The sequence below is a fragment of the Terrapene carolina genome, unplaced genomic scaffold (assembly GCF_002925995.2).
Source record: "Terrapene carolina triunguis isolate 2854851 unplaced genomic scaffold, T_m_triunguis-2.0 Scaffold138, whole genome shotgun sequence".
Classification (NCBI taxonomy): Eukaryota; Metazoa; Chordata; order Testudines; family Emydidae; genus Terrapene; species Terrapene triunguis.
In genome coordinates, this window is record NW_020664489.1 from 6,824,712 (window position 1) to 6,851,945 (window position 27,234).

Sequence of the window (27,234 nt, forward strand, 5' to 3'; positions counted from 1 at the left end):
AAAGCCCTGGCTGGGATGATTTAGTTGGGGATTGGTCCTGCTTTGAGCAGGGGGTTGGACTAGATGACCTCCTGAGGTCCCTTCCAACCCTGATATTCTATGATTCTATGATAATATAATTAAATGTAACATTCCTGTGGCAGGGAAAACACCACAGCAGTCCAACACAGTAGTATTTAATTTCAGAAAGGGGAACTACACGAAAATGAGGAAGTTAGTTAAAAAGAAATTAAAAGGCACAGTGCCAAAAGTGAAATCCCTGCAAGCTGCATGGAGACTTTTTAAAGACACCATAATAGAGGCTCAACTTAAATGTATACCCCAAATTAAAACCAAAAAAGTGCCACCGTGGCTAAACAACAAAGTAAAAGAAGCAGTGAGAGTCAAAAAGGCATTCTTTAAAAAGTGGAAGTTAAATCCTAGTGAGGAAAATAGGAGCATAAACTCTGGCAAGTGAAGTATAAAAATATAATTAGGAAGGCCAAAAAAGAATTTGAAGAACAGTTAGCCAAAGATTCAAAAGGTAATAGCAAAAAAACTTTTAAGTACATCAGAAGCAGGAAGCCTGCTAAACAACCAGTGGGGCCACTGGATGATCGAGATGCTAGGGACATTGCAGAGAAACTAAATGAATTCTTTGCATCGGTCTTCATGGCTGAGGATGTGAGGGAGATTCCCAAACCTGAGCCTTTCTTTTTAGGTGACAAATCTGAGGAACCATCCCAGATTGAGGTGTCAGAGGAAGTTTTGGAACAAATTGATAAATTAAACAGTAAGAAGTCACCAGGTCCAGATGGTATTCACCCAAGAGTTCTGAAGGAACTCAAATGTGAAATTGCAGAACTACTAACTGTAGTCCGTAACCTATCATTAAATCAGCTTCTGCACCAAATGACTGGAGGATAGCTAATGTGACGCCAATTTTTAAAAAGGGCTCCAGAGGTGATCCTGGCAATTACAGGTCAGTAACCCTGACTTCAGTATCAGGCAAACTGGTTGAAGCTATAGTAAAGAACAGAATTGTCAGACACGTAGATGAAGATAATTTGTTGGGGAAGAGTCAACATAGTTTTTGTAAAGGGAAATCATGCCTCACCAATCTACTAGAATTCTTTGAGGGGGTCAACAAGCATGTGGACGAGGGGGATCCAGTGGATATAGTGTACTTAGATTTTCAGGAAGCCTTTGACAGATCCCTCACCAAAGGCTCTTAATCAAAGTAAACTATCATGGGATAAGAGGGAAGGTCCTCTCATGGATTGGTAACTGGTTAAAAGATAGGAAACAAAGGGTAGGAATAAATGGTCAGTTTTCAGAAGGGAGAGAGGTAAACAGTGGTGTCCCCCAGGGGTTCTGTACTGGCACCAGTACTATTCAACATATTTATAAATTATCTGGAAAAAGGGGTAAACAGGGAGGTGGCAAAATTTGCAGATGATACAAAACTACTCAAGATAGTTAAGTCCAAAGCAGACTGTGAAGAGCTACAAATGGATCTCATAAAACTGGGTGATTAGGCAAGAAAATAGCAGATGAAATTCACTGTTGATAAATGCAAAGTAACATAATCCCAAATATACATGCAAAATGATGGGTCTAAATTAGCTGTTATCACTCAAGAAAGAGATCTTGGAGTCATTGTGATAGTTCTCTGAAAACATCCACTCAATGTGCAGTGGCAGTCAAAAAAGCTAACAGAATGTTGGGGATCAGTAAGAAAGGGATAGATAAGAAGACAGAAAATATCAGATTGTCTCTATATAAATCCATGGTATGCCCACATCTTGAATAATGCATGCAGGTGTGGTCGCCCCATCTCAAAAAAGATATATTGGAATTGGAAAAGGTTCAGAAAAGGACAACAAAAATGATTAGGGGTATGGAACAGCTTCTGTATGAAGAGAGATTAATAAGATTTGGACTTTTCAGCTTGGAAAAGAGATGACTGTGGGGGGATATGATAGCGGTCTATAAAATCATGACTGGTGTGGAGAAAGTAAATAAGGAAGTGTTATTTACTCCTCATAACACAAGAACTAGGGTACCAAATGAAATTAAGAGGCAGCAGGTTTAAAACAAACAAAAGGAAGTATTTCTTCACACAACACCCAATCAATCTGTGGAACTCGTTGCCAGGGGATGTTGTGAATGACAAAAAGTATAACTGGGTTCAAAAGAGAATTAGATAAATTCATGGAAGATAGGTCTATCAATGGCAATTAGCCAAGAGCATGCAACCCCATGCTCTAGGTGTCTCTAAGCCTCGGACTGCCAGATGTTGGGCCTGGACGACAGGGGATGGATCACTTGATAATTGCCCTCTTCTGTTCATTCCCTTTGAAGGAGTTGTTATAAACATTGGGATTAGGCCTTGTCTGTACAACAAAGATAACCATGTTTAAACATGGTTGTAGACAAATCACATTATAACTTTTTTAAAAACTGCCTCTGTAGAGAAAAAAATAAAAACAATACCAGAAATCTATAAGAAAACTATATTTTAACCCTGATAGCTACCTAGGCTAAAATATGATTCCTTAACATAGCCATAACAGTGGAGGGAGCAGTTCTTTCCACGTGGGAAAGAATAAGCATGTTATAACATGGCTTAGCTATAACCATATTAAACATGTTTATTTCTGTTGTATATATGGGGCTGTAGAATGCAGAAGTCCCTTGTTCTCAGCCCAGTGCTTAGTCCACTAGATCACGCTTCCTCTCGCTATTTTTGGCTTCCTCTTGTTGATGCTACAGTGGCTATCAACAGCTGAGTCAGCTCAGTTACCAGCAGACAGCTTAGAAGGGAACTGTGGCAGCTGTACTACTAGCAACAGAATCCTGAAAGGCAGTGCCTCATAAAAAGCCATGAACTGAATGGGCATTCTGCCAAAAATCAAAGTACCTTTGGCTCTGGTTTACATGGACACGAGGGGCCAGCTACAGGGAGGGACCATGAATACTATGATCTTTAGAAAGACAATAATCTGATGACAAACTTTCAATCATAGCAAACAGTTTATATCAGGATATCTTTGCTAGGAAAGGGGACAGAAAACTACATTTTTTAAAAACGAAGTAGTGGGGTAAGGGGGAGGGGGAAGAGTTGCCTTGGGCTTTGCAGGGCCTAGAAACCAGCTCCCAATTGGGCCATATTTTTACAAAATTGTATCAACTTAAATGTCTAAATCCTAGATTGCAAACTCTCTAGGACAGGGTTTCTCAACTTGTGGGTCATGAGTCGTGACCCAAAATTGAATCACCAGAATGTGTCAAAGGGACATGGAGGCCCTTGAGGGGAGGAGAGTAGTTGGGTCCTGTCCCCACGGAGGTGTGGGAGGCTTGCGGTGGAAGGGGTTCAGAGCCTGCACCTATGTCACAGCAGAAGCTCCTGCGGCTCCAATCCTGGGGCTGGCTGACGGGGCTCGGCTTCCCACTCTGGGAGTTGCTACCTCTTGCAGGGATCATTGCACCATTCAGGTTTGGCCCTCCATCATTATGATGGAGGGCCAGCCATGCCAAATTTGAGTGATTGGCATTGTGATCCCAGGTGCCAGTTTGCAATGCCACTTATACAAATTTGGCCTGGCTGGCCCCCCGAGTGATGCTATGACCCTGTATGTCACAACACCCAGAGCAGGAAGCCAAGTCCAGCCAGACCTGTGGGGCAGGAGCTCCTGCTATGGTACACATAGTGTACTTATTATATTAATGTGTATATCATATACTGTGGGTAAGAATATTAAGTAAACAAGGTTCATTTATTAGTTTTGCTCTATCTAAAGCTATTTATTGGGTTGGGACAGGCCATCGAGTTTACAAATTGTTCCTGAGCCCAAAAAGGTTGAGAACCACTTTTCTAGGGCAGGTATTTTCTTCTGTTATTTATTTGTATAAGGTATAGTACAAGAAGGCCTTAATTCCTGTCTGGGGTCCTGAGCCACTATTGCTATGGAAAGACTAAAAGGTACAATTCCTATAAGTTTGTGTCATTAATTAACCTGAGTGTCCAATACCTTCACAGTATAGCCTCTCCCAACCTCAAGACACCCAGACAAGTACAGCTGACCTATGTTCATCTATTAAGTAAACATGGTACAACTTGTTCCCTGCTATAATCTAAACTAGGTTAAACTGTACCATAACCATTTAAAAACATGTTATCAGTCAACAATCTGGAGATGATTAGTTTGTTTCATTAAAGATAACTTGCTATCAAGAAGCACCTTTGGCCCAGCTACTTAAGGGTTTTTAGGCTCCTAACTTCCATTGAAATCAATAGAAGCAAAACAGGAATGTTTGCCTCACTAAGATCCCACTATTCATGAACAATTGCCAGTGTCCTTTCAATCTGCCACATGCACATTCAACAGTTATCCTGCACCTGCTCAGAAAGTAATTAAATCGTTCCTTGATGCTGTCCAGTATCTGGTATATGGTTTCATGAGCCAGGGATACAAAGCGTAGGGCAGCTTCCCCAGAATCACTAGTGGCATTTGTCACAATCTGTACCCTGGTGTTCATTCTTTTTACAAAACTATGATAAATCCTGTACAAAGTATGCCTTGTGACATATCATTTGAAACCTCATAATTTGCTGATCATTGTTGTCGTGGTAAAATGTGTATGGCAACACTGTATGTAAAATTATAAGATTATACTGTATGACATTGTTGAGACATGCTCCAAGTTTAGAAAAGCAGACAGACACCAGTTCCTCAGAGACAAAAGGCAAACTGATGCCTCAGCCAAGTGTCAACAAAATCAAATGGACTATCACCTGGTTAAGTGGCCATTTTTTGGCAGAAAGAAGAGTGTGAGTGAGAAATTTACATCTTGGCTAACAGACTTGCTGTCACCTGAACCCCAGCTGAAGATAATTCTCAAATAAGAGAAATGCTATAAGAAGGGAGAACAGAGGACACAAAACACATCTCACCCCTCATTTTGACTCATGGTATCAACAACGTTTGAAAGACAAGTGAAGCATCATTGAACTGGGGGAGTGGTCCCGGCTGAAGGAATCCAGCCAGACTGCTGTGAGCAAGTGGTGAGAAAAAACTTTTTGCTTCAGGTTCACTTATCTTGTTAAGTTAGGTATTAGTTTGTGTTTTACCTTTTATTTCTTTGTAACCAATTGTGACTTTTATGCATCATTATTTGTAATCACTTAAAATTTATCTTTCTGTAGTTAATAATCTTGTTTGTGTGTGTTTGGAATCTCCATGTGAGATAAGAGGGTTTGTGCATATCATTTTCTGTTAGTCTGTCATTTCATTTTCTATGAGCTTGTATTATCCCAGAGGGTGCGGGGCAGTACAAGATGCACATTTCTGGGGACAAGTCTGGTACTGAGAATTTGCTGGTATTGTTCTGCAATATAATTCTGGAATGGCTGGCTAGGAACATTCCTATAACTCAGCTGGGAGTAATTTACATACTAGAGACTGCCTGTGAGCAGGCCAGGAGAGGTTCTCTCAAAGCAAAGCAGTGTAAAAGGCAGCCCGGCTTGGAGAATTGAGGGAACACAGCTGTCCAGCAGTCCAGATTGTACTCTGGAGAATGTCACAGCATTCCAGCAGTGCTAATGTGATTGTGCTGGTACAGGATAAGTATCCCTGCTTACATCTTTTCAAAAAGTCCTGTATTCCTAAAGATGTGAGCGTCATGAGTCTTCCCTGACCAGCCATCATTAATGTCAGTGAAACACCCTCCGGTAATATACAAGTGCTTGCATAACCAGGCACAAGTACCCCTTCCTGTTTATGTACTAAGCACTAAGGTCGGGGGGAGCAGGCAGCAGAATCAGGCTATGTAGTCTATTACCCCACCACAGTTCAGGAAGTCCATTGCTTCAAGTCCCTTTATTATTTCCTGCACATTGCCCAGAATCACAATACTATGCAGCAGGACACGCTTAATAGCCACGTACACCTGGATGACAACCGCCCCCACCATGGACTGATAACAGCCTGGGATTGCAAACTTCTAGAGCACAATCACCACCCTCTTTTCTACGGTCAAAGCAGCTCTCATTCTGATGTCGCTGCAATGGAGGGCTAAGGCGAGCTAAACAAAAAACCCCCAGAAAAGTGGCCTTTGTATTTGAAAGTTCTACAGCAACTACTGCTCATCTCAGATCTGCCTCACAATATAGCCCCACCACTTCATCCTCATTTCATGGGCCCAGAAGTGCCACTCGACCACGTGGAGCTGGTCAGCGAATGCCGGCAGCACCTTGCAATTTTTATGCACTTTCTGCATCATCCATTCTTCCTTCTTGTTTGTCTCATCTTCATCACAGCATCACCAGCTACTGTGGCAGTCATTGAAGCTCTGCAAATATAGAAGGATCATGAGACCTGTCTTTAAAACAAACACAATAACTCCAATCTGTGCAAGGTGATCCTGGATGGCAAGATAGCAGACACTGAAAGAGCAGCACAAAGAACTGTGCAAATTTTTAAAAAGTCACAAAAGTTATGGGCTGGAAGAAAGGGAATTGCAGGAATTTAACCCCGAGCTCCCATAATTTCCTGAATGTATTGCTGGTATTCCACAATGAACTGCAAAAATTTCCCACAAAGCTGTGGACCGGATGGTGGTGTGATGTTGTGCAGTCTATATGGTTTTATAAAAATATGATAATAAGTGAATATAATGTAACTGGGATATGCTTCATGCAAAAGGTCTCTTGTAAGGTATCATTACAAAACTTATAATTTACTGAGTGTGATCATCCTATTTGTATAAATGTACTACTCTTATATCTAAAACTAGAAATATAAAATATAACTCTGAGGGCCTATTGTAATTATGCAAAGTGTGGGCCATTAATGGTGGTTTGGAATCTTGATGACTCCCATTAACCAGGACCATTGTCTACAGATGGCTGTGTTTACCTGTGAGTCTTTCTGTATATGTGTGTGCTGGCAAGTGGGTATTGAAGTCTTGCAGTGACATGTGATCATGTCATCTGAACTGAAATCCATCTTTAACCTGGAGCTTTTCCAGTGAGGGGGGGTGGAAACCCAGACAGACAAAGGATTCCCGCCTTATGCAAAAGATATATAAAGGGGTGGAACAGAACAGAGGGAGGAGAGCCATCATGAAGAATCCCCTAGCTACCACCTAAGCTGGAACAAGAGCTGTACCAGGGGAAAGAATTGTGCCCAGGCCTGAAAGGTGTCCAGTCTGAGGAAAAATCTTAATGAAGCATCTCTAAGGGTGAGATTATCTGTATTTAGTTTGATTAGACATAGATTTGCGCATTTTATTTTATTTTGCTTGGTGACTTACTTTGTTCTGTCTGTTACTACTTGGAACCACTTAAATCTTACTTTCTGTATTTAATAAAATCACTTTATACTTATTAATTAACTCAGAGTATGTATTAATACCTGGGGGAGCAAACAGCTGTGCATCTCTCTCTATCAGTGTTATAGAGGGTGAACAATTTATGAGTTTACCCTGCATAAGCTTTATACAGGGTAAAACGGATTTATTTGGGTTTAGACCCCATTGGGAGTTGGGCATCTGAGTGCTAAAGACAAGCACATTTCTGTGAGCTGTTTTCAGGTAAACCTGCAGCTTTGGGGCAAGTAATTCAGACCCTGGGTCTTTGTTGGAGCAGACGGGAGTGACTGGCTCAGCAAGACAGGGTGCTGGAGTCCTGAGCTGGCAGGGAAAACAGGGATAGAAGTAGTCTTGGCACATCGGGTGGCAGCTCCCAAGGGGGTTTCTGTGATCCAACTCGTCACAGGTGGTATTGGGTACACTAGGATACGTAAACATACTGCACCACATCTTTTGCTGACAGAACCTCTGACAGTGAGGAAGCATAGCAACAAAGGCTGCTAAGTGTGCACGTGCTCCACTGACATAGAAATGTCGGTAATGTTCTACCAGGAAAACTTTCTAATTTAGACCTGGCTTTAGATTGCAAAATCTTTGGTGTAGGCTCGGGACCATCTCTCTGTATTTGTACAATGCCTACCAAAATGCGGTTCTGGTCCATGACTAGGGCTCCTAGTCACTATGGCAATACAAATAATAAACAAGTTATAAATGTTATGACTTTCTATTATATGCAATATAGAGCAACATAGCAAAAGAGTTTCCAGAATGTGTTACCCTCACACTCTAGGGCACCCCACCTTTACCTTTCCATGGGCTCAAGGCATAACCCAGTTAATTTAAGAACCCCAACCCTTACCCAGTTCCTAGGGCTCAGGGCGAAAGGAAACTACCCGTACTCAGTTCCTAGAGCTTAGGGCCACCCTTACCCAATTCCTAGGACTCAGGGCATAATCTTCTGCAGGTTTGAAGGGCCTTTTACCAGTGAAAGAACCTTACACAGTAATATCCTTAACCTCCATTTATTAAGAATTACCAAAAACATAATACACACGCTAAGCATGCAATGCTCATCACTCCCAATAAAGCAGACAAACTTTTCTCAGTGGGCAGTCAAGATTAGATCGTCCGGGACTCCAGCCTCTGCACTGTATGATTGGCAGGATGCTGAGAGCGGGAGTCAGAAAACACTTCCCATATTGAGGGCATCTCATTTTTTGCCTCCCTATCAAAATGCTTATCTTTCTTCTCAGGTACAATTGTAGCAAATACCGACAGATGGGCATCTGTCAGAATTTGCTATCCTGGACCAGGTGATGAGGAAAGGTGAGTGCGGGGAAGCATATTCTGACAGGATTACCATCATCCGTCCTAATTTTCTGGTCTAAAGGATGAGGAAAGATGAGCAGAAGACTATGCTGCCCCTTGGTAAGCACATAGGCTACAATTTGTAAACATGCTTAACGTAACCCATAAAGTACTCACATAGAATCATAGAATCGTGGGACTGGAAGGGACCTCAATAGGTCATGCATAACGTTAGGAACATGCATAAGTGTTTGAAGGATTGGTGTCTCAGATGGTATGATGATGGATGCTACACAGAATTCTAGAAGGATCAAACAGGAATAGACAACCTACATCAACCAAAATATTTAGGTGCCTGATCTATCCCAGTGGTCCACACAGTTCTCTTGAAGGATCAGGGCCTAAAAGTTTTCACTAATCTTTTTTCCCATTGATTCATAGATTCCAAGGCCAGAAGGGACCATTGTGATCATCTAGTCTGACCTCCTGTATAACACAGGTCATAGAAATCCCCCCAAATCATCCAATCTTGATTTAAAAATTGTCAGTGATGGAGAATCCACCATGACCCTTGAGAAATTATTCCAATGGTTAATTATTCTCCCCATTACAAATGTATGCCTTATTTCTGGTCTGAATTTGTTTAGCTTCAATTTCCAGTCATTGGATTGTGATATACCTTTCTCTGATAGATTAGATATTTGTTCCCCATTTAGGTAATTGTAGACTAATCAAGTCAGTCCTTAACCTTCTCTTTGTTAAACTAAATACATTTTGCTCCTTGAGTCAATCACTTAAAGCCAAGTTTTCTAACTCTCTAATCATTCTTGTGGCTTTTCTCTGAGCCCTCTACAACTTAGCAACATCATTCTTTAGTTTTGGGCACCAGTACTGGCCATAGTATTCCAGCAGCAATTGCACCAGTGTCAAATACAGAAGTAAACATAATCTCTTGACTCTTACTCGAGATTCCCATTTATGCATCCCAGGATTGCATTAGCTCTCTTGGCCACAGCCTGGCACTGGGCGCTCATGTGCAGCTGATTATTCACCCCCCACCTCCAAATCTTTTTCTTTGCGAACTGTGGGTCATGAAGGAGCGTCTCCTTTTTGTGCGCGTTGCTCCCTCCACCTTTCTCTGTTCCACATTCAGCAAGGCCAAGGTTGCCTGTTTGGTGTGTTTTGGGGCGGAGGTTGGCTTTGCTGAAACTGACTGGGTTTCACGTCTGAACCTGCCTACCCTAGCAGGGAAAAGGAAGACCTGCCTCAGAATCAAGTCTCCAGCAGGCAGGTATCTACAGCTTCCCTGACGCACGTGGCACAGCTAGAGCCCGGGGCACTGGGGTAGAGGAGGCCTCTAACAGCACAGCCCTGTATAGGGCGCCGCGGAGCAGCACAAACCCCGTGGACCTTTCGCCTCGCTCTTCTCCCGCCCTTCGCTCAGGGAGCAGAAACTGAGGGTCAGGGCAGAGTGTGAGCCACGGCTTCCAGACTTGCTACTGAGCATGCGCCAATCGCTGGCGCACGTTCAGCAAGTGCAGAGCCTCGCAGGAGGCTGTTTCTGACGCAACAAGGACCTGGGCCCGCACGAGTCGCTCTCGTCTCCTAGCAACCGGACGCACTGCTCCCTCCCGCTCCGCTCGCCGCGGTGTATTATGGGATGGGATCGTGTGAGCGACCACTGCCCGGAGCCCGTGCGGTGCGGGCCTGTTAACGGCTCCCCTGCTAGCGGGGCCGCAGGGCGGGCTCCCGGACAAGGTAGAGGGCGGAGCGGGAAGATAACTGGGCTGGAGTCGATGCAGGAGCAGCTGCGGAGCGGGCTTTGGGCGGGGGCCGTACTGGGGAACCGGGGGCGAACGGCGCCTCGCGCCGTTACAGTCTAACGGTTTCCTTCCCCTCCCCGTGCCGTGGTCAGTCGCCCTGGCTCTTTGGGAAGGAGCCCATGTCTCCCGCGGTGTCTGTACGCGACGTACCGCCGTGGGGCCCCTCGCCCTCCGGCTGGGGTAGGGGCGGGGGCTCCACCAGCCCGCGGCTCTCTGTCCAGCATTGTGTGGCGCTGGCGAGGGGCGAGCGTTCCGAGACAGGCGTGTGCGAGCTTCAGTTCTGTCTCTCCGCCCTAGATACAGGCATGGCCAGACTAGCTAGAGCATCGGGCCAGTGGTTAGTCCCTTCTCCTTACCCCGGGTACTTCAAATCTGCTCAGAAGCTCTTTGACTGCAGCGGGGCTGGTTACTTTGTCAGACAGACTAGAGTTCAAGGGGACGGTGTCCCTTTAAGTCTGTGTTGAAGCTTTTTGTCAGGGTTTAATTTGAAACCCGCTGAAGTCAGGGTTCGATTTCAGTGAGGTTTGGATTAGGTCAGAAGTTTTAGTTCTTGTGAACGAAAAAAGCTTAGTACTATGCATAATTTTACAATTGTAAGGCGACTTATGCTGAGAAAATATTTGGCATAATTAATGTTTCTCAGGTAAAAATGATGCAAAATGTCCACCTGGCACCTAAAGCAGATGAAGATGATCTTTATTCTGGCTACAATGACTATAACCCCACCTTTGACACAGAGGTAAAACTACTTACCATTTCTCAGTTATATATGTGTATGATATAAGGCAATCTTCACTGGAGTTGGCATTCTGATAGTGCTTTAGATATGATCAGAAACAAACCAACAAGCATTGCTGCTTTGAAGTTAGTTTTCCTCCACCCATCCATCAAGATTTATCAAAAGTCTCAGAGATCATTTTGAGTGGTTATAATTTCATTGCTGGTTTTCCATTCTGAGATAGTTTTGTTATGCACCAGTGTCTATTTGCTGTGAAGATTAGAATTTATGAAATATTAAATTGTAACTGTTTAAAAGCAGAGGTTTAGTAGATTTTTGTTTTGGCATCTGGGGTGAAATCCTAGCCCCATTGAATTCTATGGGAGTTTTGACATCACCTTCAATGGGACTACATTGTGATTTTCTTTGAATCAAATTTACATATTAAATTGAATAAAATCACTAATTTATCAAAATAAAATTATATTTGGAAAACTACTGTTGCATAAAATCATTTTAACCCAATTAAATAAGAATGCAGACTAAGCATTCAGTTAATAGCTTCTATTCAGTGTTGAACTACTTGAACTTCTTAGGTCCAGTATTCTAGAACTCATTTCTTTTGCCCTAAAGCTGTCCCTCACCACATGTACCTATATATTTCTATGATTCCATGATTTCATAAGTGATGTAAAATAGGGCTTTGGAGCAGAGCCCGGAGCTGGAGCGTGGAGCAGCTCTGGAGCAGTGGAGCTGCAGGTTTTTGCCTGGAGCTGGAGTGGAGCCGGAAAAAGACACAATAGGTCATCTAGTTCATTGATCATTATAGTGTATTTTCAATATACTATGTCCTCTTCCATAAGCTAGTAAGATTTATACTACATCCTGCATGTTTAAATATATAAATAGTGGAATACCCAATATATGTTTATGGAATAGCAATATGAGATGCACACTAGGATCAGTTAAGCATTCAAATTAGTGCCTGTACAGCCCTTTAGACAGAAATAAAAATGCTGTGTATGGTAACTACTAACTATTATAAATCAAGCTCAATTTCCTCCCAATGTTTTACTATTCTTCAGTGGTTACTCTGTTTTGACATTGTTCTGTGTAAACTAAAAGTTCTTTAAGTGGTATAATCATAGCTTATTGACACTACAAACTGTAATTTGGCAATATCCAAGGGCATCCGAACACTGGGGCTAGTCCCCCACAGTGGAAATATTGTGGGGGCTCCACCCTCACATATACTTGTGCATGCCTGGTGGGGATGAAGGGGAGGCAGAGGTGAGGGTGGGACCAAGAGGGGCTGAAGGGACTGCTGCAGGGCCCAAAATCAGGCCTGGGAGCAGATAGAAACCCCCAAGGTCCCTTTCCAGCCTGGAACTGGCTTGCCCTCCCCCCCGCCCACCAGCCAAGTCTCAGTACCTCCCCTCACTCCCTCTCCTATTCCTCATCTCCCAGGCAATAATAAAGCACTGTAGGAGCAAATTACTTATTTTTATTTGTCATCTTTGGATAGTTCTTACATTTTTGTTTTGTTTCAGGATTTAGAAAATGACACAGCTTTTCAGCAGGCTGTGAGAACTAGTCATGGTAGAAGACCCCCAGTAAGTAAATTTTAAAATATATAGCAATATTTCTAAACATTCTCAGGAGATCTGGATTCTAATCTTGGCTCTGCCACCCACTGCCTTTGGGCAAGTCTCCATCTCAGTGCATTTCTAAAACGATGATAGAATGTTTAGCCATTTATGTGAGATACAAGGCCAAAATTATTAGAGCTACAGCATGAGATTTTAAACTTCCACCATATAGTAAGTATGGTTCTTATACATGATTATTTCTTAAATATTTGGATGGGGAAAAGTCAGCCTGTGGAACCTTTGCCAGAGGATGTTGTGAAGGCCAAGACTAACAGGGTTCAAAAAAGAATTAAATAAATTAATGGAGGATAGGTCCATCAATAACTATTAGCCAGGATGGGAAGGAATGGTATCCCTAGCCTCTGTTTGCCAGAAGCTGGGAACGGGCGACAGCGGATGGATCACTTGATGATTACCTGTTCTGTTCATTCCCTCTGGGGAACCTGGCATTTGCCACTGTCGGAAGACAGGATACTGGGCTTTGGTCTGACCCAGTTTGGCTGTTCTTATGTTTATCTGTCAGGGGGTGAGCCTCTCCAACACACCCCTATGTGCCTTCCTCCTTGGGTTCTTTCAATCAATTACTAGATTTACATTGACTCAAGAGCATGCACCCCTCTGTGAGGTCTGATTTATTAAGTTTCTACAAAGTGTGACTTACCTGGCGGAACTAACAAAAGTCACCTTGTTCTGGCTCCTTATAAGACTCCTCGTCAGCTCTTTGTCCCATTTCAGGAGACCTCCTCCTGGAGCTGAGGTTATGCTTCAGACAGTCCCTCCTGGGGCGGCGGGTATACATTAATGAAACAGCCAGCCAGTCAGTCTCCTCATAGCAAGAGCCTCAGACCTCTTTCTTGGGGCTGGGTTATAATTTAGCCAGCTGTAGGGCCTTAGCCAGCTTCTGCCTCAACTGGCCCCTTTTTCATCAGTTAATCCGGATGCTAGCAGGATCCAGCAGGCAGCCTTCTTACTCTCTTCAGTGTTTGCAGGCAGCTCCCTGAGATGACAGAGGAGACAGCATTTATGCTGGTCCCCTTCTCCCAGCTCATTCCCAATTGGTGGGGGAATGGTGGAGCCTTGCTCCGCCCTCTCTGCAAGGATCCTGCCCCAGGCCCTTAAAGATACAATGACAGGATTTCCTTCCAGGCATTGTTCATTCCCAGGACCGCTTCCTCTACATATCCCATCTAGGTCTTTATGTTGGATCCTTCAAATCCTTAAAAGGGACATGGCAGAGTGGCCTGACCACTAAGTACTACTGCCTTATTCCTATATGATAAAATGAGCCAGATATTGATTAGAATGAAATGACAGATTCTAAAGAGTCCCCACGTAATGCATCCATTCAGAAGGAAGTTGGCCTTAACATACCTCAAGGGTGGAATGGAGTATAATATACCAAACTCTGGAGTGTTGTTGCAATTTAATTTTATTCAAATAATGTTGGTTACTTTTATTTAGTTATGACTTCAAAACTCTTATATCCTTTTTCAAAATAAATGGAAAATTGACATGTAGACCCTACTTTTGAAATTTATATTCTGTTGTAAGGACTGTGTGCTTCTAAACAAGAGCTGAAACCATTAAGAATCATGTGCAATTTAATCACCAGAAAGGTACATACACCTCTACCTCGATATAACGCTGTCCTCGGGAGCCAAAAAATCTTACCGTGTTATAGGTGAAACCGCGTTATATCGAACTTGCTTTGATCACCGGAGTGCGCAGCCCTGCCCCCCCCGGAGTACTGCTTTAACGCGTTATATCCGAATTCGTGTTATATCGGGTCGCGTTATATCGGGGTAGAGGTGTATTTTAAAGAGGGAGCTATGATTTATACAAATAAAACTGAACATAGAGACATCACTATAGAACTTTTTGTACTTTTTTTAATGCATGATCATTTCTGTGAACTTGTTTTATTAACCAATGTAAAAAAGACTGAGTAATCACATTTGGATTAATTATGGTTTGTTTGGTTTTTTTTTTACCAAGATAACAGCCAAAATTCCAGGCACATCAGCTTCACGACCTTTAGCTACTGGGTTTGGGGTAAGTTTTAGTTCTGTATTTTAAACTTAATCAAAGAGAGGCTCTACCTGGAGTCTTGAGTCTGTCTATACAACCCTCTAAAGCCTATGTACAGTGTTGTCTCTTTTTGTCTCAATCCTTTCCTCCAGTGAGCCACACTCATTGCTTAACTTTGAATATCAGCAGCTGTGCACTTGGATAAGGCACAGTTACTGATTTTTCAAGATACACGACAGTGCTTCTTAGGTACTGTATTAGAGGGCAGAATCCAACATTAAAGGTTTGATTGAACTTGCTTTGAAATTGATGGGAAGGCTTCCATTGACTGCAGTGGGAATTGGACTGTACCCTTTGTGTTTATGTGGTGGACAGTTTTGGAGTATGCTATAGAAATTGCATGTTGCTAAGGTAAATATTAAATTTTAAAGAATTTTCAAATTACATTTAATTTTATACAGACTTCTTTCTAGTTCTTAAACCCTAAATATAGACAAGATCATTTGAATAACTAATTATTAATTACTTTAATTATAGCTATATTTGATGCCTAATTTCTCTTCGGTCATCCTGTGGCTCCCACTGCCATTGGAAGATTAAATTGGAAGGAACATTCTTGAGTGCTTTTTATCCAGTCCTATTTAAATAACTCAAGCAATGGAACTACCCTTATGAACTATTCCACAGTGCACTGGACTTCAGTTAGGAAATTATTCCCAATAGTCATAATTTTCCTGTTGTCTAATTTGATGTCATTACTTCTAGTTACACTCTCTTGGAACACCTTAAAATTCCTCATCCTCCTCAGTGTTGAGATCCTTTAAGTATGCGCTTCTCTAGACAGGTATATTGCTTTAGCTATCTCTTAGGCAAGCTCGCTGGTTAGAATTTTCAAAAGCGCCTAAGTCCCATTGAAAGTCACTGAACTGTAGGCTTTCCTTTGTCCCTGCCCTTTGATCTGGGCACACCCCTTTACCAGATTATTTCCCCCCCCCTCAACACTCATAGTTGTGGATATTTGGTGTAGTAATTAGTGGTGTTTGGAGAAATTAGTTTGGTAAAGGGCTGTGTGCAGAGGGGCAGTTTCCATGGTAATGGAAGGCTGGCATTATTATTATTTGTATTATAGCAGGTAAGGGCTCCAGTCATGAACCAGGACCCCATTGTGCTAGGCACTGTACAAACATGGAACAAAAAGACACTCCCTGCCCCAAGAGTTTACAGTCCAAGTATAAGACAAGAGAAAAAAGATAGATATAAACAGACCAATGGGGAAGTATAAGGAAGCAATGAGACAAAATGGTCAGACTGGTACGCTGTGGTCTCAGCACTCCAACAGTCTAACTGTTGTCAATGTTTTTGTAGGCCTCACTGAAAAGGAGGATTCTGAAGGGGGATAATGAGTTAGTTTTCAGATGTTTACAGGGAGCTTGTCCCAAGCATGAGGGGTAAATTTGGGAGAAATCATGAAGGTGCTTGAAAATTTAACAAGTGTTCAATAAAGGCTGACATAATGAGGTGATTGGAGGCAGGAGTCAATCTTTCAATACTGGAAGAGAGATGATAGGTAGCACGGGAGATGTGTCATGAAAGGCCTTGAAAGTGACATGGTCAAAGCAGTGGGCTTGGAAAAATGATCTTTGCTGCAGTATTATGAATAGATATGAGCGGGGCAAGATTGCATTTGTTAAGACCAGAAAGAAGAATGATGCAGTAATCAAGATGCAATATAGTGAGAGTACAAGTTTTAACTGTGTGGCTAGATAGGAAAGGATGTATCTTAAATATCTTATTCAGAAAGAATCTCTAGTGGGACAGAGTTTAAACTGTTTTGCATGGTCTACGGTATACAGTAGTTATCACAACAGTAAGGTGAGGGCCTGTGGGTGGAGAAGTAGATGAACTTTACTGTTAGGTGGCTTAACTTTTCATTCACTTGCTGTCGTGTGTTATGCATGCAGCAGCCGTTACTGTTTATAAATGATGCTTAAGTGGCAGGGAAGGGGGTAGAAGTGTATCTGCTGATGGAGAACATATCATTAATTAGCTGTTGCAAATTAACCCTTATATATCTTCTCTGTTGTAGGCTAAAATCTGACAGAAAAGCATAGCTCACAGTGAAGAAGCTTTTATGGGCACCTGGCCCCATTTTATCAGGTTTAGGTTAGGGATATAAAATGTTAACTGGTTAACTGGCCCTCAGCTGACCCCAGCCCCATGGCTGGCTCAATGGCCAGAACAACCCCAGCTCCTCCCCCCTTTAATTGATTAACCCTTTAACCAATAGAATTTTAATCGTTTAAATGGTTAACTTTTTAAACAATATTTACATCTCTAGTTTAGGTACAAAGCATATAACTTACAGTTATAACATGAACAACAGCCAAAGTCCTCCTAAATCTAATTAAAAAATAAAAACTACCTATTGTACCAGGTCTATCAGGATGCACCTCTCTACTAATTTTTGTGTTGATTGACAATTAAAAAAAAGTTAATAATGAAATGTACAACTGCCATGGACAAATTTCAACCAGAGCCCATTAAAAACTGGTGAACAGAGACTAAACAAAAAATATACAGAAAATTCAAAGGGCGTAAAATCTGTGAAATTTTACAAGGCTTGTCTCTTACTTCTAGAGAAAAACAGGAATTTATTTAAATTTTAAATCTATTTTATAACTCAACCATAACTATGGAGTTGCTACCATGTACCTTCATAATATTTATGCCCTACAATAGAAGCATATCCTGACTCAATGAAGTCAATGGGAGTTTTGCTATTGATTTGAAGGGGAGCAGGATCATATCCTAAAGTTGTACATTCATGAGACAGAAACGACTACATATTTAAGTATTTATAGTTTTGGTTCTAAACTTCTAAAGTAGAAAAAGAGCTTATGATTCTTAATTTTAATCTTTTTTTATTTTGGTAGTCAAAGACCGCATTATCGTCATCAATGGGAAGACCAATGACAGGAGCTATACAGGTAATATTTTATTATTTACTTTGAGTGTGGGCTCAGTATGCTGAAGTTATACTGTGAACGTTCTCTTTTTCATGCAAATGTTCCAGGAGGTGGATATGCTGTTTCTTTGCCAGCTGTGAACTCTCCCAAGCTTGGGGATTTCTCAGCTACTGAATTACAGCTGGTTTCTAGACGCTTGTGCCTCTTTGTCTTGTCCAATTCTGCTCAATCTGACCCATAATTTCTCATGGCTCTCAATCCTTGTTGCCCAGGAAAAAAAGAACTCTGACACTCAATGTGGCAGCATGTGACAGCACATTACAGAGCCACTAGTTTAACAGGCCAGCCCTTAAGAAGAATATTTTAAAAATCAGAGACAATTATATGGCATATGTTAAAATAATCGGCAACAAAAACAAAAAGGATTAGGGTTATCTATGTAAAAAGGCATTTGGAATAAGATATGTGAATAAAACAGTTTGTTTGTAACTTTTATTACTTAGAAATAATTCAGTTATGTATTTTGCTACTGTAGAGTCTGTTATAATATACCTAAGGGTTGTGAAAGACACTGGTCAGCATAAACGGGGCTTACTAATGCTAGGTCGGTCTGTATCAACCGTAAAGCATGCTTCCAACTTATGTTCCAATATGTAACTTATCCCCCTGCTTTTTCCCCATTTTTGGTTTTCAGAATATTTTCAATTATAAACATGTCTTTTTCTTTTAATTTAAGGATGGAGTTGCTCGACCTCTGACAGCAGTTCATGCAGCAGGTTACACTAAAGCAGCTTTGAGAGGTAGGATGGATAGAATTCACTGTCTGTCATGGAATTCACTGTCTGTCATAGAATTTACTGTTTTCAGTGCCATGTGTTAATTTGCAGGTTCTGTATTTGATCCCCTTGGTCAAGCAAGAGGTCCTGCTCCTCCTTTAGAAATGAAAAATGAAGATACGTATGTAGCCACATTTTTGTTGTTCTGTTTTGCAACAAATGCTTTCAGTGTTCTTAAAAAAATCACAACAACATGGTACTCAGGAAGCCTAGGGACCAGATTCTCTTTCTGCAGGAAGAGGCCCAGATCCTGCAAACATGCTCAAGCTTAACTTTACTAGATTTCATAGAGTTCAAGGCCAGAAGGGACCATTAGATCATCTACGCTGTCTTCCCTATTAATTGTCAACCAGATATCCTTATGTTCAGTCTAGTTATTTTAGATCGACTAAAGTATTTCGGTCCTTGGGAAGCTAAACTGTTATGTACCCCAGGCAAAGAACAAGAGAGACCAAGGTGCTGCCAATGCCTGAGGCCCCTGCAGTGGCAGGGAATTGATTATGCCCAGGTAATCGTAGCAGGCGATCCACGCTCCATGCTACGGAGAAAGGTGAAAACCCCCTAAGTTTCCTGCCAGTCTTACCTAGGGGGAAAAATTCCATCCCAATCCAAAATCTAGCCATCAGTTTGACCCTAAGTATGTCAGCAAGAAACTCCAGCCAGGCATCTAAGATGATTTTCTGTACCATCTCAGAGCACTGGTCCAATCTCTGATGGTTCAGAGGAAAGTGAACCCCATCCCCACCCTAAGAATACATTTGACCAGTAGTGCATCAGGTCAGGAGATTCCTTCCTGTTCCCTGCAGGTGACCAGCTGACGTCCTGAAACATGGGATTTGATTATTTTCATTGTCCTAATGTGGAGCAGCAAGTATTAAGAGCAGGGGTGGGCAAACTTTTTGGCCCAAGGGCCACATCTGGGTGGGGAAATTGCATGCAGGGCCATGAATGTAGGGCTGGGGCAGGCAGTTGGGGTGCGGGAAGGAGTGCGGTGTGTGTGGGAGGGGGTGCGGTGTGCAGGAAGGGGCTCAGGACAAAAGGGGGTGCAGGGAGAGGTGTGGAGTGTGGGAGGGGGCTCAGGGCAGGAGGTTAGGGTGCAGGAGTGGTTCGGGGTGCGGCCTCCAGCCCGGTGCGTCGTACCTTGAGTGGCTCCGGGGTGGCAGCGGCGCGCAGTGGGGCTAAGGCAGGCTCTCTGCCTGCCCTGGCCCCGCACAGCTCCCGGAAGTGGCTGGCACCAAGTCCCTGCGGCCCCTGGGGAGTGGGCAGAGGGCTCCATGCGCAGCCCTTGCGGTTCCTCGTTCCTGGCCAATGGGAGCTGCGGGGGGGTGTGCCTGCAGGTGAGGGTAGCGTGTGGAGCCCTCTGCCCCCACCTCCCCTAGGGGCTGCAGGGATGTGGTGCTGGCTGCTTCCGAGAGCAGCGCGGGGCCAGGACAGGCAGGGAGCCTGCCTTAGCCTTGCTGTGCCACAGGGGTGGGGTGGCAATCCCGTGGGCTGGATCCAAAGCCCTGACGAGCCAGATCCGGCCCGCAGGCCGTAGTTTGCCCACCCTTGATTAAGAGCACGCTCAGGGCAATGCAGGGATCCTATTCTTTCCATGGCCCATGTAGGAAGGGGATGACCCGGGGAATTCACAGATTCCAAGGTAACCAAGTAATTCAGATTATTCTGTAACAGTAACCTATCCCTTTTATTATTTACTACCCCAGCAATCTGTGTCATCTGTAGACTTTACCACAAAAGATTTTATGGAATCGTCTAGATTGTTGATAAAAATATTAAATAATATTGGACCAATGTGATACCACCATAAATAGTACCATTGATTTCAATGAAACTACTTACGGTACTAAAGTTAAGTGTGTCCTTAGGTTTTTGCAGGCTTGGGGTTTAAGTGTGATTCCTGTTGAAGTCATGGTTGTTCATATCCTGCAGAAAGAGAATAGAGCCTCTGGTGGTTTAAAAAAAAAAACTAGCTTTCCTCCCACCCCACTCTTGTATTTTGTGCTCTGTCCGTGGTTCGGGATTCTGAATATAGGTGTGGCCTTTGTCATCACTGAGTGCTGTGGTACAGAAGAGGATCAGATCCGTTAGAGGACTGGAAGAGTACTTGCTTGGCAAGGGATGCTAGTGGTGCTTGTAGACTGATACCCTGAAATTCCTGTTATCTTCCCACTAGGAAAGACACAGGAAATGTTACCACTTCTTCCCTCTGTTCCTTCTTTCCAGGATCTCGTAACCCAAACAGACTTCACATATGCCAGAACTGAGGTGGTGAATGTTACTAGTCTAGTGTAAATGTTGGATGGTGCAAGAGACTTGGCACAAAACAGATTGGGGAGGAGGGATTCATGCAGGGCCATTGGGCTTCCTGAACGCCAGGGGTAGTGGGACATGCTGCAAGTGGAGAAAGAAGGGAAATAATCAGATTATTATGCAGCTAATTTTTTGTCACAGATTAAATAATTCTGGATCAATCACAGCTTTTGCTAAAATCTGTAATTTTGATGAAAAGTTGTGCTGACACTGTTTAAAAAATTATCATTACAAATTGAATTTCTACTTTTGATTAAACTAGCTCTTTAAAATAGTACATATGCATTATTGGATTTCCAGTGGGTTCTTGAAAGTTTCACCCAATGCATGTATCTATACTATCTTTACCCAAACAGCTCAAGTTGAGGCTTGTTACATTAAGAGGATCAGAGCCCAATAACCCAAACCTCTTTTCTGTCATTAAATGGATCGCTCGCTGAACATGGTAAAACTGCAGGATCTTCTCTTTTTCTTCACTAGCTTACATTATTGATAGAACTTCTGATAGTGCAGTAACAAAGGGCCACTTTTACAGTTGTATTGTCCATTAAGAAATGTCAGATGCTATGGCATGTTAATGAGACCCAAGACAGCTATAATACATTATTTTTAATACACTATATTCAAAAATCTTTATATTATTACTGGTATTTGCATAAGACAAATGATCCATTATTTACCCAATTTTAGTCCAGAAGAAAAGATTAGACAGTTAGAAAAAAAAGTGAATGAGTTGGTTGAAGAAAGCTGCATTGCCAACAGCTGTGGAGACTTAAAATTGGTAAGTTATCTGGGTTTCATTTGTCTTTTTAATATTATTATATGCAGGGACATTTCATACATGTAAATATGCTTTTTAAATGCTAAATTGACTTTTGGTTGGTCATAAAATTTCCAGTTGTTAAAGTTAGGTTGTCTTAATTTTGATATTGTTATGGCTGATCTTGTGGTCGTGGTCTGCATTGCCACAAAGGAGACAGAAGCTTGATGCTTTGTGTGTGTGTGTCTTTCTCCTCTCCACCCAAGTCAGTGATATTTGGAAATGCTGAGATAATGTGCCTAATATTATATAATGATAATCACGCTGCTGTCACATAGGGTATGTCTACACTGGCAGAGTTACAGTGCCGCTCAGAGAACACTGAAGGGAAACCACTGCAGTGTGTTCACAGTGTCAGCTGCCTGCACAATAGCATGTTCACACTTGCGGCACTTGCAGCAGTATTTGGAGTGGTGCACTCTGAGCAGCTATCCCACAGAGCATCTCTTCCTCTTTTGCTGAGTTGTCGGAAGGTGGAGGGGGTCGTGGGGCATCCTGGGTCCTGTCCCAATGCCTCATGATGCATTGCTTCGCATCCCAGCAATCCCTTCCGTCCGCATTTGGCGCCATCTTTCAACGGTTTGTGTACTGCGCGCTCTGCTCTGCCTCTTTGGTCTGCAGGAATGGATCCCGCACTGTTGACCAATATGCTGCTTGTTCTCACTAACACGTCACGAGTGGCAGTGGAGTTATTCCTTAAACTACAAAGGCAAGAGGAGTTTGACATTGATCTCGCCATGCGTAGTAGCTACGACACAAGATTGCTTGTGGCATTCACGGAGGTGCTGATCACAGTGGAACGCCGCTTTTGGGTTCAGGAAATAAGCACTGAGTGGTGGGATCACATCGTCATGCATGTCTGGGATGACTAGCAGTGGCTGCAGAACTTTCGGATGAGGAAAACCACATTCATGGGACTGTGTGATGAGCTCACCACAGTCCTGCAGTGCAAGGACACGAGAATGAGAGCTACCCTGCCGTTGGAAAAGCGCGTGGCGATTGCACGGTGGAAGCTGGCTACTCCAGACTGCTACCAATCAGTCGCTAACCAGTTCGGAGTGGGAAAGTCGACCGTTGTCTTCTTGTTGACAGAAGTGTGCAAGGCCATTAATCGTATCCTGCTCCGAAAGACCGTGACTCTGGGCAACGTGCGTGACATTGTGGATGGCTTTGCACAAATGGGCTTCCCTAGCTGCAGACTCCCCTCTGGACCCCCCCCTCATGGCATGCATATTCCAATTCTGGCACCAGACCACCTAGTCACCTAGTACATTAATCGGAAGGGGTATTTCTCTATGGCTCTCCAGGCGCTTGTGGATCACCGTGGGAGTTTCACAGACATTAACGTAGGCTGGTCTGGAAAGGTGCATGACACACGCATCTTTTGGAACACTGGCCTGTTCAGGAAGCTGTTCAGGGACTTCCTTCCTGGACCAGAAGATCGCTGTAGGGGAAGTCGAAATGCCCATTAGGATCCTGGGACACCCTACCTATTCCTTAATGTCGTGGCTTATGAAGCCGTACACAGGTCACCTTGACAGCAGCAAGGAACAGTTTTACAACAGGCTAAGCAAGTACAGAATGACTGTTGAGTGTGCTTTTGGCCTTTTAAAGGCCCGATGTCACTGCCTATATGGGAGGCTGGACCTGGCTGATGACAATATTCCTATGCTTATAGCCACATGCTGTACGCCCCATAATATTTGTGAAGGGAAGGGTGAAAGCTTCACTCAAGGCTGGACCGCTGAGGCTGAATTTGAACAGCCAGAGACCAGGGCTATTAGAGGAGTGCAGTGCGGCGCGGGGCCATAAGGATTAGGGATGCCATGAGGCAGCAATTTGAAGCTTAAAGCCACTAATATTTGTTGCTATGCTTGGGAGTGCAGTGCTTGTAATGCTAGGAGGTGATTGTGATTGGTGCAGACGATGCACTATGAAGGTTTAAGAAAATTTTCTGTTGATTTGCAGAGCTCTGCTTTCAATTAATAAAATAAAGATTGCTTTCAAACCAAAACAGTTCTTTTATTAAAAAACAACAACTTGAGAGAGACAAACAAAAAAAACATCAGCACTGAGGGGGAAGGTAGGGTCCTGGGACGGTTAAAGATTTGTGTATGTCCAGGTATCATATCCAACCTTCTCCTTTGGAGTACAGTGCCTCAGGTACTGTACTTCAGCAGGGCTAAATTGCAAAGGGGTGGGTGTTGAGTGCAGTGGGTACTGGGAATCTGCAGTGCTGGACTGTGATGAGGCAGGAGTGGAATGCAGCAGGTACAGACTGGAGCCAGGAGGTTGATAAGAGTGTGTTGGCGGTGTCTGGGGTGCGCGTGGGAAAGAGTTTTGCGACAGCAGCTGCAGGGGAGAGTGGGCGCAGAGATGCTTGATTTGCAGTGCTAGTAGCACTTAGAGCGTGTCTGCTTGGTGCTTCATAACGTTTAAAAGCTGCTTTGTGACTTCGTTTTGGTGTGCTGCATTCTCCTTTTGGTCCCTCTTCTCGCTGTCCTACCACTCCTTCAGTTGTTCTTCGGCTGCGGAATGCATCATGACATCATCCAGAAAGTCCTCTTCAGTTCTTCATGGCCACTTTCTAATTCTGCTCAGCCGTTCAGCTGGCAATAATAAAGAGGGAGGCTGGGCTCCCACGGTCATATCTGTGAAGTCAAAATGCAACATTTTACAGAAGCAGTATTGTTTGCAACACACAGACCACTGATTCGGTGATTTAAAACACAGCCACTATTCACATACCTCTCACTAACTGGCTGACCCCAGGCAAGCACACATGAGCCACAAGACCCCCAAAATGGTGAGTAATCGCAGGGGCTGGGTAAATCAGTGTTCGAGGACTGTACTGTACACTGAGCACGTGGCTCTTGGGGAGAGCCAGCACTGTAGGGGGGGCCTTATAATCATTCCTGTCCCCACATTTTCCACAGGCTGTGTTTATTATGGAAGATATCTCACTGCTGAGGGTGAGCAGGGAATCAAGGGAGGGTCTTCTCCAAGACTGCGACTTCCGCCCTGGCCCTTATGCAGCTCGCCTGTGTGCAGCAATGTCCCCCTCCCTCCCCCCACCCCATGATGGCAGAGTGGCATGGGAAAATTACCCTTAATGGGGCAAGAAACAAAGCAGCTCTGCCAAAGAACCTGCAGCAGCGGATTGCCCAGTATCTTCATGAGGCAGATTCCTGTGAAGTGAGGGAGTCAATCAACACCCTTTTCCGCCTCTCAGACTAGGCATGTGGTGGTACGCGCATCATACAGACACAAGCCTGCTTTCTGCAACCCTCCTGCCCCCAACAACTCACTTCAGTAATTCCCAAAATCAAAGCCACTTACCAGGTGCCTCCTCTCCTGTTTGTGCTTCGCCAAGATTCGACAGCTGTGACTGGCTAGCCTCCTCCGGGGTAGAGAAGAGCTCCTGGCTGCATGCATCTCTGACCTCCAAGTCATCCTCTGCCTCTGGGTCCCTCTCCCACCTCCACATCCTCGTTCCAAGATTTCCTCCTCTTGGCTCGGTCCACTCTCGACTTGCACATGAGTCACTGAAGTATCTATAGTGGCCTTCACAGTGGAGGTGGGGTCACCACCGAGTATCACGTCCAGCACTTTGTAGAACCGGCAGCTCGTGGGTGCAGCACCGGCGTGGCAGTTTGCCTCCTGCGCCTTGTGGTTGGCGTTCCGCAATTCCTTCACTTTGACCCTGTACTGCAGTGTATCCCGCCCAAGGCTCCTTTCTGTCATGCATCGTGAAATCTGTCCGTAGGTATCATAATTCTTACGTCTGGAGCGCAGCTGGGACTGGACAGCCTCCTCTCCCCAAATGCTGATAAGGTCCAACAGCTCGGCATTGCTCCAAGCGGGGGATCACCTGGTGCGTGGAGCAGGCATGATCACCTGGAAAGATGGGCTGAGACCACTGCACACGTCACCAAGCCAACAAGAAGGGGACTTTCAAAATTCTCAAGGAATTTAAGGGGCAGAGCTCATGGTTGGTCACCTGAGGGCAGGGCAGTAGAGTTCAAACTAATGACCAGAGAGGTGAGAACAGGCATTGTGGGACACCTCCCAGAGGCCAATCGCAGTACTGTAATCGACCAGGGTGTCTACACTGGAACCGTGGCACTGTAGCCACAGTGCCGAAAGCTGTACGCCTCTCATTGGGGCGGCTTTTTTACAGCGCTGCCACTGCGCATTTTCTGCACACTAAGTGGCGTGGCAGTGTGTACACCTCAGGAGTTACAATGCAAAAAGCTGCTTTACTGCGCAGAAACTTGCCAGTGTAGACAAGGCCATAGTGTTTTAAGGCTAGATTTTTTTTTTTTTTTTTTTTTAAGTTATTAGGCCTAAATACTTTTAAAAATCTGGCCCTAAGTAAAATGGTGTGACTGTTTTTTGTTTTCATATTTTGTTTATGACATTACTTCTCATGCTCTTTTTGAGATCCTGCATTAACTGTAGGGTGACTAGTGTATTATGGAGGTTGCTTTGCTGAATTTTCTTTCAGAATATTGTTTTAATCTAAACATGCTTTTTTGTGCAATATTACTGCTTATCCAGGGCTGGCTCCAGCGTTTTTGCCACCCCAAGTGGCGGGGGTGGGGGGGAAGCCACGATCGGTGGCACTTCGGTGGCAGCTCCACCGCTGCCGCTTCATTCTTCGGCGACAATTCGGCGGCAGGCCCTTCCCTCCAATGGACTGAGGGACCTGCCGCCAAAGAGCCATACATGCCACCCCTTTCCATTGGCCGCCCCAAGCACCTGCTTGCTGCGCTGGTGCCTGCAGGGCCGGCTTTAGGCTGATTCAGCCGATTCGGCTGAATTGGGCCCCGCGCCTAAGAGGGCCCCGCAGCTGTCCACCCCGCCCCCAGCTCACTTCCCCCTCCTCCCCTCTCCTGAACGCTCCGCCCCCTGTTCCTCCCCGTCCCCTGCTTCCCGCGAATCAGATGTTCGCGGGAAGCCTGAAAAGAAGCAGGGGCAGGCGGGGGCAGCAAAAGGGAAGGCGGGGGGGGGGGGTCGCGAGGAGGGCTCCGGGGAGGGGAGGCACGGCGCGGCCCAGTCCAGCCCTGGCCGAGCACCCCTGGCCCCAGCGGCTCTGGCTCCAGCCCAGCACGGGCCCCGGGGCGCCAGCCCGGCCCCGGCCTAGCGGCTCTGGCTCCGGCCCAGCTCGGGCCCCGGGGCAGCGGCCCCGGTTCCAGCCAAGCGGCTATGGCTCCGGCCCAGGGCATTGGCCCCAGTTCCGGCCGAGCGCCCCCAGCAGGGCCCCACGGCTCCGGCCCCGGCCGAGCACCCCCGGCCCCGGCTCGGGCCCCGGGGCGCTGGCCCGGCCCGAACATCTCGGGCCCCGGCGGCTCTGGCTCAGGCCGCGGGGCGCCGGCCCGAACACCTCAGGCCCCGGCGGCTCTGGCTCAGGCCCCGGG

General features: G+C 44.6%; 1 protein-coding gene across 1 annotated transcript in view; it reads left to right on the forward strand.

Annotated features, from left to right (window-relative positions):
* The first annotated feature begins 10,338 nt into the window (after positions 1–10,338).
* The window catches only part of IFT88 (intraflagellar transport 88), a 103,678-nt gene continuing 86,782 nt past the window's right edge, over positions 10,339–27,234 (forward strand). Inside the window, exons 1-8 of the mRNA XM_029911953.1 lie at positions 10,339–10,419; positions 11,128–11,223; positions 12,753–12,815; positions 14,847–14,903; positions 17,813–17,866; positions 18,582–18,645; positions 18,733–18,802; positions 21,685–21,775. Coding sequence (XP_029767813.1) covers positions 11,134–11,223; positions 12,753–12,815; positions 14,847–14,903; positions 17,813–17,866; positions 18,582–18,645; positions 18,733–18,802; positions 21,685–21,775 — 489 coding nt within the window. The 5' untranslated portion in view covers positions 10,339–10,419; positions 11,128–11,133. The remainder of the gene's footprint in view (positions 10,420–11,127; positions 11,224–12,752; positions 12,816–14,846; positions 14,904–17,812; positions 17,867–18,581; positions 18,646–18,732; positions 18,803–21,684; positions 21,776–27,234) is intronic.